The 15,776-nt window shown below is 47.5% G+C and overlaps 1 protein-coding gene across 1 annotated transcript; it reads left to right on the top strand.

The window, feature by feature from the left end:
• Window positions 1-2,083: 2,083 nt before the first annotated feature.
• On the top strand, window positions 2,084-11,931 carry LOC122392822. Its single transcript, XM_043388122.1, has 10 exons — window positions 2,084-3,229; window positions 3,695-3,882; window positions 4,612-4,733; window positions 5,099-5,259; window positions 5,761-5,880; window positions 6,098-6,239; window positions 7,373-7,512; window positions 9,703-9,846; window positions 10,122-10,275; window positions 11,804-11,931. Exons 1-10 carry the CDS (start codon window positions 2,084-2,086, stop codon window positions 11,929-11,931), a joined length of 2,445 nt encoding a protein of 814 aa, XP_043244057.1.
• The last annotated feature ends 3,845 nt before the right edge of the window (window positions 11,932-15,776 follow it).

Raw genomic sequence — 15,776 nt, forward strand, 5'->3', positions numbered from 1 at the left:
ATTCAAAGATTAGTCGAGGTCAAACGCACAAAGCATGAACTGATTAGCTGGCGCATGCCAATTTTCATGTAGCTGCTCACCATTCCGTACAGTCGTGGAAAGTAATTGTCATGTACTAGCCGGCGCTCGTCTATTGGCGCTTTCACAGTCACTAACGCAAGGGAGAGGAGTCGTCCATTGCACCCTGACCTGAGCATCTCGGTCTCTGAGCTGGAGCTTTGCAGAAAAATTGAGCGTGTTGCCCGTGAAGATGAGCAGCCGCTGCTACCCAATTTAAAGGTCGTTGGTCATTGGGTGACCTTCCATAGGTCAATAACAACTGCCGAGTTAATCGGGTCCTGCTGTAACTTCTTGAAGTGAGAATTGGTGGCCTGCCATGATCTCAAGAAAGATCTCACAAATCAACGGTTATTCGGGTTAAGGTCATGCCATTTTCAGGACAGATAAAAATGATCGGCTCGATGGTACAGTTTTTTCGTGATCCGACCCTTTTAACGTGATCTATTCTCGAAAAATACCCGCTACCCCTATACGTATGGGGGTTAACCCGCGCCCCGCTGGGGCTCCTGGATTTCCACGTCCTGCTGGAGGTGGAGTTTGAACACCCCCTACTAACTTGGCTCCTGGGTCACTAGCGAAACACCGTAGTCGGCGATCGAAAGAGCGTAAGAAATGATGAAGAAAAAACTATGGTCACCTTTTAAGTCAAATCAAAGGTCAGGTCACCAGAGGTCATCGAACGTAAAATTTCGCCAATTTCCAGGTCAACCTTTGACAATTTTCGACAAACTGGCCTATAGCTCAGGAAAGGATAGAGCTACAGCGCTGCGGAAAAACGCATTCGATAGCTCTCTTAACGTTTTTTCTGATGCCTGCCCTCAGATTCAACCGAAGATGGTTTAGCCTGCAGGAGACAAAAACTGCCAAAATGTACGTTGCTTGCTGATAGTTTTTGTTAAATAACTTTTCACTCAAAACTTGCAAGAGCTCACTTTTATCAGCATCGTGATCCTCCCGTCGAGAAGCATCGAAGGTTTTGTTGCACATCAGTCGATCCGTATCGTCGAGCTGAGCACATCTAAGGCATTTTCATCGCTCTGGGAAGTGGGATGCCTTTATCAAAAGTTATTAGCGAATAGCTGTTAGATACCATTCATGACCTGAAATGACCTCAGGGACATACAGTGGGGTTACGGGTGCAATTTTCCGTTTCAGCGGTCATGTTTACTTGTAAATAAGAGTGTCACAGTGTTAGGAATGACAATGGTCCAAAAGAGGCGCCTTTCAATTTTCTACCATTGACTTTGCGCCCTCCCATTGATAATGGGAGAGGGCGTGAAATTGACCTGAACTTTGGTCACCGACATCAAATCTCCGAGATACAAATTTTGTACATGTTGTTGCCTTTATCAATTCCTGAAAGTTTGAAAGAGATCTGTCACTCAATGCAGCTAAAGCAGGCGTTGCAGTCTTTACTGAGGTGAGGTCACTTGACGTGATCTGGTGACCTGACATTGAGTGACTGGTCTGAAATATTCACAACATGTGCAGAAACGATGTATGATTAAATGTTTCAAAAATCGGTGGCGCTCCGTGCCAACGTTTTTGAGATATTTGCGAGAAACCGCAGCGGAGGGGGCCTGCGGTTTCTCGCAGATATGGTACCCAAAGAGTCACGGAAAAGTATGGAGTTTCAGTAACCTTGGTTGTATCACCAATGGGGTCTGGTAGGTGGGGGTAATGGCCCTGCCTGGCGCCAAAAAAGGGGGCACGACCCCGGAGGACCTGCCGACCACTGGTATAAACCTTTTTCCACAACCATCCTTCAGTCCAGACATCGTTGATTGCATGTCTGTGGACATGTTAAATGCTCAATGTATTGTTTGCAAATTGCAAACCACACTAACAAACACTGGGCTGAGAACACGATACGTCGTGACGCACACCTCCGCTGTGTGTGTGTCTCAGTCACCGTGGCTACCATGAGCAGGGGGCATGTCGGGCGGCCGCCGGTCGGTCGGTCGGTCATTTAGAGGTGCCACTGGTCGGCAGGGTCAGAGGCCGACGGTCGGCGGTCGCAGCCATGACCGCCCGGGTGTCGGTCGGACGCGTGCTCAAAGACACCGGCCGCCAGTATTGGGGTCGCACGGGGGTCGGCGGCCTCTCCAACGCCTACAGCGCCGATTGGCGACCGCAGCGGCTCATCTGGCTAGTGCTGTTCGCCATCGGGCTGGTGATGACGGTGATGGACGTGGTGGACGTCATCGAGGACTACTACGCCTTCCCGCACAGCACGCAGATGGAGGTGGTGTACGACAGGTCGGCCAACTTCCCGGCAGTCACCGTCTGCAGCCAGAGCAAGATCGACTGCCGCCGCCTGCTTAGCACCTCGCTGGGCGAACCCGACAACGGGCACATCAGCAAACTCCTCAAGTCGTTTCGCTGTTTGGATCCCAGTGGGCTGCAATGTCCATACATATGGACAATAGTGGCTGGTACTGTAACGAGAAGCTGGCTAGCAGACAAGTCTGTTTCCTGCCTGGAATGCGAACAGTGCGAAACGCTACAAGAACTGCTAGAAATGCTTCGCCGAAAAGGTGGTGGATCAGAGATGGCCGAAGACCTTGATTGGGTGTTTGGGTTTATTGGATGCAACACGACCTGCCCGCAGCCGAAAACGTTTACCGGTGGGGTACTGAGGTCAACAGGCGATACCGACGGAACGGCAGCATCGGCAGGCACGACGGACGATGGAACGGCTGGATCAACGGACACTGCCAATGATGGAACGGCTGGATCAACGGACACTGCCAGTGATGGAACGGCTGAATCCAAAGACACTGCCAGTGATGGAACGGCTGGATCAACGGACACTGCCAATGATGGAACGGCTGGATCAACGGACACTGCCAGTGATGGCACGGCTGGATCCAAAGACACTGCCAATGATGGCACGGCTGGATCAACGGACACTGCCAGTGATGGAACGGCTGGATCAACGGACACTGCCAGTGATGGAACGGCTGGATCAACGGACACTGTCAGTGATGGAACGGTTGGATCAACAGACACTGCAGCTGGATCAACAGACAACACCGAAAGTGGAACGGTGAAATCAGCAGACACTGCGGACGGTGGGGCGGCTGGGTCAACAGACAACACCGATGTTGTGGCACAAAAGCTGCGGAGGAAGCGAGCCGTCATCGAAGCGGAGCTACAGGATTCAAATGTGAGGAGACAATTAACCAGGGAGTATGCACCCTAACGTTTAATCATCATCGCTCACATGTCCACTGTCCAGCCTAGGTGTATTTTATTGCCCTAGTCTCCAGACACCGTCAGGTTGCGCTTATCCCGTCCGTTGTTTACCGTCCATTTCTTACATGTGTATGTAGCACGCAAATCAGATACCTCCCTGACGGATATCAACCAGTGCGGTAGTCGTCAGTTTTTCGCTCTCAGAGGTGATTCATACAATGTCTTCGATTGCCAAGATGGTCATGTCAACGTAATGGGCCAATTGCCAGTCTGGTTCGTTATGCCATTCAAAGTGAAGCGAAAAAGACTTACCGAATTGCCGAATTGGATTTATTGGAAGTGCAGCGTGTCGGCCATACAATGATTTCAATTTTCAGTGAGTCGATATACGCCCTTTTCCCAAGCGAGCTGAACTAATTATGGGTCCCATTTTCAGGATCCAAGGTCTCGCGTGAGGAAGCTAGATCCGGGTAATTTCAAAGCGAGCAAGGCATACGACGAAGACATGCACAGATTAAACGAGTTTATGATGCTGTCGGAAGCTAAAAGAATAAGGATTGGCATAGCTTGGGAAGACTTCATCAAAGATTGTACTTACCTGGGCACGTCATGCAAAGATGAACTGTGAGTAATAGAGCCATAGCCACTCTTTTTTATATAATTCTTATTTGTTTACGCGTACCTGGTCCTGAATCTAAGCATAAGAGCTCAACTGCCATACATGATTTATAACAACTATAATAAGCACAAGGATCAGACGTGGACGGAAAACGTCTACATAAATTCACCTCTTGAAGCGCGATTTGAGAAGCACCGTTTTGTACTGTAAAATTCTATCAAAGCACATATTTCTTAAGAGTCAAGGAAGTTCCTAATTTTACCAACAGACAGTGGCCGATCCAGGGGGGGGGGGGCAAAATGGGCATTTGCCCCTCCCAAACGGCATAATTTTAACATCACGCCTATGGACGAGGCATGGAAAGAATCGATAAATTGTTATGGTTTGCCCCCCCCCCCCCTCCCAACTCTGAGCTGGATCCGCCACTGCCAACAGATTCAGCGTATATCCCTCGCCAGGCCAGGGACGTTGATGCAACCACCCTAAGGTTTTCAGCCTAATCGAATGATGTGCGATATGATGGCCGGCCATGGTCACGCTTTTGCGACGCTTATATCTCAGCAACCACTTGACCGATTTATATGCGGTAATTTTATATTAGGCAGTTAGGCACAGTATATTAGGCACAGTAGAAACACGATGTTTGATTTATAGCCGTGCCTGGTGCTTAACGCCCTTCTTGGTTCTCGACGAGTGATGTGTACAAGTCCTGACTTTAAAACCTCCGCTTGCAGCCTGTTTCGAACCACATCTTCAGCCGAGTACGGGAACTGTTTCACGTTCAACTCGAACGTGACGGAGACCTCCGACCCCTTGGCCGGGCAGCGTGTCACTGGTCTAACGGGACAGCAGTACAGTAAGTGTGACACTGTCGGGAGCGTGTTACTGGTCTAACGGGACAGCAGTACAGTAAGTGTGACACTGTCGGGAGCGTGTCACTGGTCTAACGGGACAGCAGTACAGTAAGTGTGACACTGTCGGCAGCGTGTTACTGGTCTAACGGGACAGCAGTACAGTAAGTGTGACACTGTCGGGAGCGTGTTACTGGTCTAACGGGACAGCAGTACAGTAAGTGTGACACTGCCGGGAGCGTGTCACTGGTCTAACGGGACGCGCGCTCTTGTCTTATTTATAGGTTCATTTTGGTGCTGGAACCTCGAAAGGCTCCTGCCTCAGCCTTCAGAAATCCTTTCACTGTTGACTGAGTCATGTCCGCCTCAGGCCTGGACCTGCTGTTGGACCTGAACCACCACACGTTCCCGCCGGTGACGGCCACGAAGGGGGCGCGCGTGCAGGTGCACCAGCCTGACCAGCAGCCGGATGTCGAGGACAGTGGGCTCAGCGTGATGCCCAACGTGGCCACCTCGATCGCCATCGAACAGGTGGGTAACAGGTGTCAGCAGTGATTAGCGGAACGGGTGGCGGAAAGAGTGGCCGAATGAAGAGAAAGGGACTGTCTTTATAGCGATGCATTGTAAGATGATGGATTGATTTATTAGCCGGAGCCGCGACTGCCGGCTGTGGACGTTTTTACGCCCTCTTGCGTTGTTCGATCTCTTACTATACGGCGGCATCTATTGAACCATTTATTAGAGGATGGTAATAGAATATCAGCGGTTGATTGGGGGAGCTGAGTTAGAAGCGGGTGGCGTAAAAACGTCCCTTACCGATGTGCTACGATCAAACCACCGTCCAGGCGCGGGTTAATGTTTTTATGATTGATTGCTGATAATCATTTATTTGTTTTTAGCAATTGATGTCTCATTAATCACGCCATTTTCTTTCGACGCAAATCTACCGGAGGTATTGATAATGAAATATGCATTTCAGGACTGTTTGAGCACGCTTCTTGTTACAGTGAAATTGTATGTGTCACTCCACAGTTGACGATTCAAAGGCTGCCATACCCATACAAGTCCCAATGCATCACAGAGTGGACGGACGCAGAATATGTTCCCGTGCCACCCACTGATGAGGACGTCAAAGAAAGCTACTCCACTACGGTACGAAACTATAAACCTAAGAAAAAAAAAATATGAACTTCAATGATAGTACTGCTTTCGTAAAAATCAGTCGACCACAAACATTTGTTGATGGATGGCGTGCAGGCATTTGTTACACAATGTAAGATCGGCGATGATACATCTTTCGAGAGCTACCAGATCAGAGTTTTTGCCATTTTTAGGAATGTTCTGATCGAGTGACCGGTCTCCGTTCCAGCGCTGTCAGAAGATGTGCCTGCAGAGTCTGTTTATTGAGCGCTGCGACTGTCAGCACGCGAAATATCCGTCGCCCTTAACGTTCCGCAAACACGGGAAGCCGCTTTTGGAGAGAATACGGCCCTGCCTGCTCACAGTCAAAGGTGAGTCTAGGATAAAACGTGGACGACCGTTTTGCACCGTCTTTATATTTTTCTTGGAAATTTCCTTTGCTGTTCGGCGTTTGAGTTGGTATCCTGATAAATTTGGGCAAACACTCGTCTTTATCTATTTTAGGCAAACACGCTTTTAACCCGCGAGTTGCTGGGGGGGGGGGGCGTTAAACGCCCCCACTTTTTTCGCCGGGCCATAGCATAAAAACGGCGCGCCGCAGGCGCGCCAAATTTTTTGTACCTGTAGGGAATCGATTGAAGTTTATTGTGACAAAGTTTCAAAAAAATTGGTCGGAAAATTTTTGAGATATCGAGGTTTTAGTGACGTCATGATTTCTGAGTTTTCGACCAAAAACCGCATATGTTCAAAAAATCATATAAAATCACAGAATAGACATACAGACATGCCGTAAACGCCATTAGACTGCCAATACCATGATCAATCAAATGGCTATCTTCGATTATTGATTATCGTTCCGCATGTTCCATAATCTTGAACTGAACCTTGGCAATTTTTCGTGACTACTTCACGACCATGATACATGAATTTCTTAAATTGAACTTTTTGAGCCAAACACGTACACATATGATAAAATGAATGTCACCATCGTGTTCTACGCCCAAAATTACCTATAAAACATGTGTCACAGGCTGCAAATATCAGTTTTGATTTTCGGGGATATGTGCCTACCCGGTTGACCTGACCTTGACCCTGACCTATGCTTGACTGACCCCTACATGGAGCTGACACTCTTGTAGGCCTTATAAGATGGATTGTGCACCGTTTTCACAGAGTTTATGGCGAGCGGCGCCCATTTCGAAGTCCTGAAGACCATGCTACTGAAAGCCCGATTTCAGGTGTTTGACCTGACCTTGACCCGACCTGTGACCTCAAAATTCAACTTTAAAGTACTCATCTGAAGCGTCTCGTCGCGCTCTTTCGTTTGCCGCCTCGTGCGTTTCGCTGCGCCTATTGGTTCTCGAGTTATCGGCTGGGGGCGTTTAACGCCCCCCCCCCAGCAAACGGTGGGTGGCGAAATACCCCAGCAACTGCCGGGTTAAGAAGCATTAGTAAGTCGAGCTATAGAGCTATAGACTCGGCAGCTAATCTGTATTCCTGACAGGGAACGACACCGAGTGCACCAACTCGATCCAGCAGAAGTTTGACAACGGCGACGTCACCTGCCACTGTCCGTCGGCCTGCTTCGAGAGGTCCTTCAACACGTTCCAGTCGATGGCCGAGTGGCCGCGGGACGTCTACCTGGTGAGTACATACCACACAAGCTCGGCAATCTATCTGACATGCTACTGCCTCGTATTCTGGGAACTGAGCACACTTAATTTAATCTCAGGCACTGTTATTGCTCGCCGCATGCACCGAAGCGGCTCTAATCCCTAACATTCGGTGTTCATGTTTTATGCGAGACTGCCTACTGTTTTAAATTGTTCGACCATAATAATTTCTGTGGTTTGTTTTCCAAACTGGTTTGTTGCATGTTGTATCGACTAGTCAGCGCTTTGGCCCTCCAACACAGACGATCGGACAATCGACAACGCCGCTTTCCAGCGATCGCGACTTCCGCTTCGCTTTTAATCAAAGTAATTCTTATGTTTGTCCCTAGGTCGACGCTCGCTGTTTCGTGTTTTTTTCTGCTATTTGTCCACTGACTGACTAACGGACATAATTGATTTCTGCTGTTGATTTATCATCCGTTATGGTTAAACCCTGTCCATCTGCGTCATTTCACACAATGCCGTTTACGAACGGATGAACGCTATAGTCAGTAGTACGTAAATACATCTGTCCCTCCGGCTATTGACGATCGTAAGAGACTTTATAAATGTTTTGGTAGGGCTATATCGGACATGCTTATGACATTATGTAGTATGTGCTATGTACGTTTCGGCTGCGGCACCTTACGGTTATAAATTATTTTTGGCTCAAAATTGGAGATTTAAACTATTACGTCAATCGAGTATGCCGTTATTCGAACCTGTCAATTGAAGAAGCAGTAAGCACCATACTGCCGTAAAAGTCTCAACACACATTAATTCCAGTGTCCTCATAGTGCATATTTGTTCGCTTTAATGCATGCCGTTTTATCTACGGCTGCAAACATGCATCATTTCGCTAACGAAACATTAGCCCCGCTTACATAGGGATTGTTGCAAGCTTATAGCCCCTCCCGTTATGTTTCAAAATATGCCAATGGTGCTATACAATTTACAAAATTATCCCCTCTAAATATGCAAAGATCACTGCATCGAAATTATTGCAAAATAAATGAGCTAGAGCGTCGTCAAAAATGCTATGTAAACGCGACTATTGATAAGCGTCTGTAATCAATTTCGCCGGCGATGTGAGCAGAACTCCGACACCACCGACACTCCCGCTCCCCGCGCTGTGACGCCGTCCTGCTGTGTTGTCCCGTCGGTGGCTATGGTCCCCGCGGTACTGACAGACGCGTGGGACCCCCGCGCTGGGTCAGGGTCACCCGAGCCCTCCCTGCGCCGCTGGGCTGGCGTGATCGCCATGCGTTCGGTCATTGATGGCGCTGGTTTAATGACCCCGGTCGGTTGGCTTTGGTGTGTTAATGCGAGTAGGTGTCGGCGCTGTGGATATGCATAATTGGTGGGAATGTGTCTCCAATTCGTCACGTCAAGCGACATGTGTGTGCATGTGTGTATGTGGGTGGGGGTTTGCGTTAGCGCGTCTAATATACCACCCCAGCGTTTTGTTTAAATGTCTTAGGAGCACTTTCACAGAACGGGATACAAATTAACCGACTAATTAGCTGCTCATGCACTGCCATTTATACGATTGACTGTTGACAATAAGGAATATATATTCAATGTCTCGAGGCATGTTTACCGATTCCCAAACGCTTTTTACCAAAGTTCGAGGCGCGTACAACTGGAAAATTAGATCAATCGCTCTTCAACTACGTCCGCCCTCATTTCCGTCACTCTTCGCACTGGTCCACTCCTCCCGTCAACGTCTCCCGCGCCCGCCCCTCGTAAACCACCCTCCCCCTCTTCCCTCCCCTCCCATCCCCACTGCGCCCAGCCCGGCCACGTCCCTCCTCGCTCCCATACAGCTCCCCTTATCTGCGTCTCACGTGTCGCCGTCGCTACCTCGTGTCGTGCCACTAATTTCCCATTAATCCTGATAAACACCCGAAGGTTTACCGACCTACTGTCGCATAAACGTGCATGGATAGAATTCTAACAGCTGAATATTGCAAGGTTATCAAAGGTTACTTTTGTAAATAAGAGCAGTACTACGTCATGATGTTTGGGACTACAAGTTGTGTGGATGGGTATTGTAGATTCTTACGAGTAGGTAATGCAATGCAACGATACAATTTTGAAATAGAGACTTATTAAGAGCACCAAGGCACCAGCGAGCATGACCCTGATGAATGTTCTGCAAGATTCTTATTGGTTTCGACAGATCGAGGCGGCCAGTCAGATGGGTATCGACATCAGGGGACTGACACCCGATAGCCGGAAAGAGCTGGCCTCCAACATCCTCGAGATTAAGGTGTTTTTTAAGACACTCAACACGGCGGCTCTCACCCAATCCGAGTTTTATACGGTAGGTGATAATTTGTTGTTGTTGTTGTTGTTGTTGTTGTTATTGTTGTTGTTGTTATAATTATTGCTGCTGTTTTGGTCAACACGGTTCAAAATTGCCTCAATAGTTGACGCAGATTACAAATGTAGGAATGAAAAAGGAGGGCCTCGTCAGTGTTTCTTTTTTACCTGATGATTTCTGTCTACAAAAATGAAACAAAATAAAATGTAAGCATAGATACTTCATAGTTCGGCTCTCGGTGGATGTGTCAAGCCTTATTCTCTTATCGTTTGCAGTATAGTTCCTTCTTCAGCAGCCTAGGAGGTGCCATGTCACTTTACCTGGGCATCTCCATCATAATGGTGGCTGAAATTCTCGAGTTCCTATGCCTGCTGGTATGGAACCTGATACGCCTGGCCAGGGGAAGCTACGCCTCACCCGACGTATTGGGTAAGCGAGTGCAAGGAAGCGGTGTCAGACGTCAGTGACATGTGTATGGGGCGATGTAAATTTTCTGATGTTTGTGCTAATTTCATATAAATGTCATATGCTACCCAGCGCAGCGAACTAACTGTAATTTCAAGTTCCCCCGATGCCCCGGTGATGTAAATAAGTCACTGAGCGTAAACTTAACCCTCGCCGGACCTATTGGTTTTCTACATACGCGCCGGCCGAGGGGGGGGGGGGCGGGTACGACCCCCCCTCGCCGTTTCGCCGCTGGTGGAGCTAGCGCGTCGCGGAAAAAACGAGCGTGTGCGCCGTTACGAGACGCAGAGATTGGTACCCGATTTTAAGGTCCTAGGTCAACCGGTGACCTCTGAGGTCAGGTCAAGTGCCCCAAGGTACGGTTCAGTTTTTGGTGAATAACTTCGCAAAAAATGGCCGCAGAGCGCCGATTTTAGCAGCATCGTGTTCGTCTCGCTCAGGCGCGTCGAATGATATACTTTTTGTCCGGGTCAGGTCAACTTGGGGTGTTGACCTCAGGTCAAGGTCAGGTCAGCACCCCCAGGTCACGAAGTTGGTCGAAAGAGGTCATGTCGCATATCATTCGATTCGGCAGGTCTTCCTGAGTCCATTGGTGGCTTTCCCGACTCGCTAGCTCAATTTGATCAAGAGTTATTGACGAAAAACTAATATGACCTTGATGACGTCATAAATGACGTCACGCAAGGTCAGCATTGCAAAAGTGACGCATCTAGCCTTGCAAGGAGTGCATCAAATCACGATTCTGTGTGCTTGAGATAGTTGGAGATCGTTCCCGGCGCCAGAATAGCAGTTTTCATTTTTCCCCATTGACTTATAATGGTGAGGTCACGAAAATGACCTGACCTCATATGACCTTTAGGAAAAATCCGAGATATACAAGTTGTGGGACTCATAATGGATACTAGATCCTGCAAGTTTCATTTCCCTGTGACATCTCCTCTGGCAGTGAGGGCGTTGCGAAGTTGCGACATCTGAAGACCGTGCAGAGGTTCACTTATGACGTCATAGGTCAGTGACCTGACCTGACCCAAAAATGCGGTTGGTGTCAAAAGATCCGGCTTGGATCAAAGGTCAGGTATGCCAAGTTTCAGCTCTCTATCGCCAGCGTGTTCGGAGCTATCGCGAAAAAACCCTATGGGGGGGGGCGGCACCCGCCCCCCCCCCCCTCGGCCGGCGAGGGTTAAAGCTTTACATGCTACATTATATCCGCACATCAACGCTGTTTTCCTTTTTTAAAGAGGCATCCATATTCCATATCTAGCTTTGATATTGTTCTGTCTTCAGACTTGTATTCAGTAAAACATTTGAATGAAATCGTAAAACTTTTACCTTACTCATCACCGCAAATATTTCACTCTCATGATCTCTCCCATTGCCTAGCGAAAACGGCTGGTAGTGTGTATTGTGACGGAGTATTGAATGCCAGCGAGTACCGTGGGTGTTTTATCTAAAGGATGGCGAAGCTGACCTCTCCTTTCGTCTCGTGTTCCAGGGACCGGCGACAGAGCAAAGGTCGGTGATGTCAAGAAAGTGGCGATCCGTCCAGACGGTGTGGAAATTACCTACATCGGAGACACCCGGATTCCAATGACGAAACCGATCTATTCTGCTGCCACATAGGCAGCAGAAGAGCGTCTCGAATGCAAATAGTGAATTAGATATCAATTATATATTTTCATCTTACTGCATTCAAATTTAGCCGAAGATCTTTGAATGGACTGGCGCAAGGCCCGCGCCATCAGCCATGTTTGGCGATTTTTATTTCAAGACTTTGTATGTAGGGTGTGCAATGTGCATTGTGCAATTGTGTCTATTCTTTTCTGTATTATACCTGTTTTGTATATACTTGAACAGTGAGTAATGTATCCCCAACTCCGCCTTGCGTAGGCGATGGGCCCATTCAGCATCTTCAGAGGCGTATAGTGGTCCCGTGATCGCTGAAACGCTTTCACGTAGTCGATTAACTGCGGCAAGGACTTGTAACGTGTATTTCGCACGCATCCAATTGGGCCGCTTTACGGTGCCTTATGGTACAGTGCCTTACTTGTCAGTCGATTTTATTACCGGAATGTTAGGTTCTATGAACTCTTTGTTCAAGTGCGCGCACAATGATTTCTTTGCATGACTTTGTAGTGTATAATTCTGTATATGCCTTATTGGGTAGTTAAGACCATATGTAAGTGTAAGTCAGAGTGGTCGTTTAACCACATTCGGTTGTGCGTATTTCGCCGGACATGTCGCGTGTTATATAACCAGTATAACGCCTTTTGGGGCGACTAACGGAGCGAGCGAGAGGGTGGGCCTTGCACGTGCGAAATTTCAAGGGGGTACCTCTAATTGACTTGTGCACGGCACCCTACTAACCGGTCTCTAGCGATGTGCCAAATTTGAGCACAATCGACCCAGCCGTTCTCGAGATCTGGAAGCGGCACCCTGCACGTGCGCACGTGCAAAATGGGTCCCAACGGACTTGTGCACGGCACCCTACTAACTGGTCCCTAACCGTGCACCAAATTTGAGCGCCATCGGTCCAGCCGTTCTCGAGATCTGGAAACGACCCCTGCACGTGCGCACGTGCAGCAGCACCCCAACTCTGGCACATGGATATGCATTGCCTAGTGGGTGCCTACCTACATGCCAACTTTCAGCGCAATCGGCCAAGTAGTTACCGAGATATTGCAACAATTACAAAAGTGACACCTCTTCGTTTTGCACGTGGCACGTGCATAAGGGGTCACCCACATGCATCGGGAATAGTCCAATACTTGGTAGAAGGAATGAAGCTACCCTACAAAAATTACCGCGTGTAAATCGGTCAAGTGGTTGCTGAGATATAAGCCTCGCAAAAGCGTCCGCACGGCCGGCCGGCCGGCCGGCCGCTCATACTCAGAAATTTCCGTTAATCTAAGGAAAGACTACGCTCGCTTCGCTCGCTCCGTAACCATCTGAATCATTTTTGTAGGAATAACCTTATCCGACCTCATGCTACAGTAGTTGGCCGCCTTGCGAGCAATTTTGCGATTAACGGAAATGAAATAAAATACACATATGAATGTATAAGCATATAAACATACAAAATATATTAAGGCCAGCCCTCGCTAGGCTGGACCGCACCATTTTTGATAGTCGAGTTCAACGTCGTATAAGAGGTCGAGTTATGTCGGCTATATCGACGGAAGCCAACAGTGACATCCAGAACGTTTTGCTTGTCATTTCCGTTGCAAGTTTTCTGCTATGTTGTTGCGGCATGGATGAATAATTGCCTCTGGAACATGTTTACTCCCGGTATCTGTTGATGAACTTGTGTTGTAAATAAATTTCAGCATTCATGTAAAAACATGCCTAATAATTCCGACGAGTTATCAGGCAGATGACCTGGAACTCATACGGCACGAGCAAGCAATTATGTAGTGCAACCCTAGCTGATAGCTGCTAAGAAACACACTGAGCGTGATTTGACCAAATCTGCACCTAATCGGTACCAGATGTGCACCAAATGTGTACCAGATGGCCGTCGTGAAAACGGCTAATATTGTCCAAGCGTGCATCTGTTAACCCGCGCCCCACTGGGGTCTGTGTATAACACGCCCTACTGGGGGGGGGGGGGGCTATTCATAGCCCCCCTCCTAACTCCGAAACTACTGGGCCGATCGTCAAAATTCAAACGGCGTCTGATAGCCCCGGAAAAACTGTAGAGCGAAACCTAATTTCATTGACCTCGAGGTCACCGATGACGTCACAGGTCAGGTCAAAGTAAAAATTATTAGCACTTTGGCTTGTTCACATTTTGGACTCTGGCCGCCGTCTTACAAGTCAGATCAGGCTCATTTTTGGTTTCCACACTCGTGAACAGATGCTCTAGATACCTTGATGGTACCAAACTTGTACTTTGATTTTCAGGTCAGGGTCAGGTCATCACAGGTCACGAAAATATTATATCATGCGTCGGTCACGTGACACATGTTTTATGGTCCATTTAGGCCATAGATTTCGAATTTGATGTCGTCTGTGTCATTCAAGGTCATTTTGAGTCGAATTTAGCTTAGGTCAGGTCACTTTCAGGTCAAAAAAAGGTCAAATTTTGAAGTTAAAATTTTTCAACAAAAAAGGTGTCTAATGGATGCAGTTTGAGCTCAGGAACACGATGGTGCCATTTATATTGGTGTACGATGTCAAATACGTACTGAAAAATTGATTTGAAAAATTAATAATTGTGAATTTTTTGCAATAATGCGTATAACTTGGTCATTTTTGAAGATATTTAGCTAAAACTTGCTAGAGTTAGTCATAATCATGCGTTCTGTCACATATATTCCGGTTTTTTCGAAAAGTCAAAAACTTTTTGAAAAAAATATAAAAATATAAATTTTGAATATTATTGTATAAAATTTTCGAAATTTTCAAAATTTTGAAAATCCGAGATAGCAGTTTGATAGCGCGGTCAATTCTGAGTCCTTTCATGCAAAGAAATTGGATCTAGCTTAAAAACTGAGCTCTTGGGAGCGATTGCCGTGGTTCAATGTTTTGCGTCGAAATCGGACGAACATGACGTCACTCTGACGTCATTTCCGGCCGACCTATGGCAGCTACGAAGTTCAAATTTTGACACAAGGTGTCAAATTGATGCAGCCGAAGGTACTGAAAGTTTGGCATCGATACGTCAAGCGGTTTGGAAGTTATTGCAGAAAAACGGGAGGGGGGCTATAAATAGCCCCCCCCGTGGGGCGCGGGTTAAGATGAGTTATGTCACGAAAGTGACCACTCTTCACTCTTCAGTTCTTCAATCACAACGATGCCATCCCAAAATACCACTGCCCATTTTCTGCGCTAGAGTTACTATTTCTGCTAGTTTTTTTTTTATAGAACAATTGCGATGTGCGTTGTTGATTTAGAAATTAGACGCACGACTAGACGATAGTGGTAAGAGACTACTTGTAGAAATAGCACACTGCTTTTACAGATATATGAATGCCGATTGTCATAATAATCAGAATGACACGTTCTATTCATCGTTGCACAATGCGTATATTGCAGCATCAAAAAAACAGGCTATCACCCAGGCCGGAAAAAAGTTTGGTAGGCGATTCGTCCAACCCCGACTTTTTGCGATTGCCCATTCAAGACGAGTTACATATCGACGTGAAATTTAATCAATCTGGTGTTTGATTCCAGCCAGCCCATTTATTTAGCACTTGCCTGGATAATTCCCATTCAGGCCAAGTCAGATCGTGACGCAATGCGCAGATTCTGCACGGTCCAGAAATGTCATAGTTTTATACAGTCATTAGATGACTACGCTTACAACTCCTGAGCCTATCCAAAGGCCAAAGGACATCTGCTGGCGGCCGGAACACCAGAGAAGCACCTGCAACTGGCCGAACTAGCGTTGTGAAGCTTACATCTCAACAGCTTGAAACATCCGTGTGTGATACCCGCACACGGACAATCTTTTGAGGAATTTTAGC

Source organism: Amphibalanus amphitrite, unplaced genomic scaffold, assembly GCF_019059575.1.
Source record: "Amphibalanus amphitrite isolate SeventyFive unplaced genomic scaffold, NRLGWU_Aamphi_draft 000502F_arrow, whole genome shotgun sequence".
Lineage (NCBI taxonomy): Eukaryota > Metazoa > Arthropoda > Thecostraca > Balanomorpha > Balanidae > Amphibalanus > Amphibalanus amphitrite.

Bases quoted from the DNA above. Each gene is read 5' to 3' on its own strand.
- LOC122392822 (XM_043388122.1), top strand. From the start codon at position 2,084: ATGACCGCCCGGGTGTCGGTCGGACGCGTGCTCAAAGACACCGGCCGC. The intron at 4,734-5,098 runs GTAAGTGTGACA...TGTCCGCCTCAG, and splicing joins TCTAACGGGACAGCAGTACA to GCCTGGACCTGCTGTTGGAC. The intron at 9,847-10,121 runs GTAGGTGATAAT...TATCGTTTGCAG, and splicing joins CCCAATCCGAGTTTTATACG to TATAGTTCCTTCTTCAGCAG.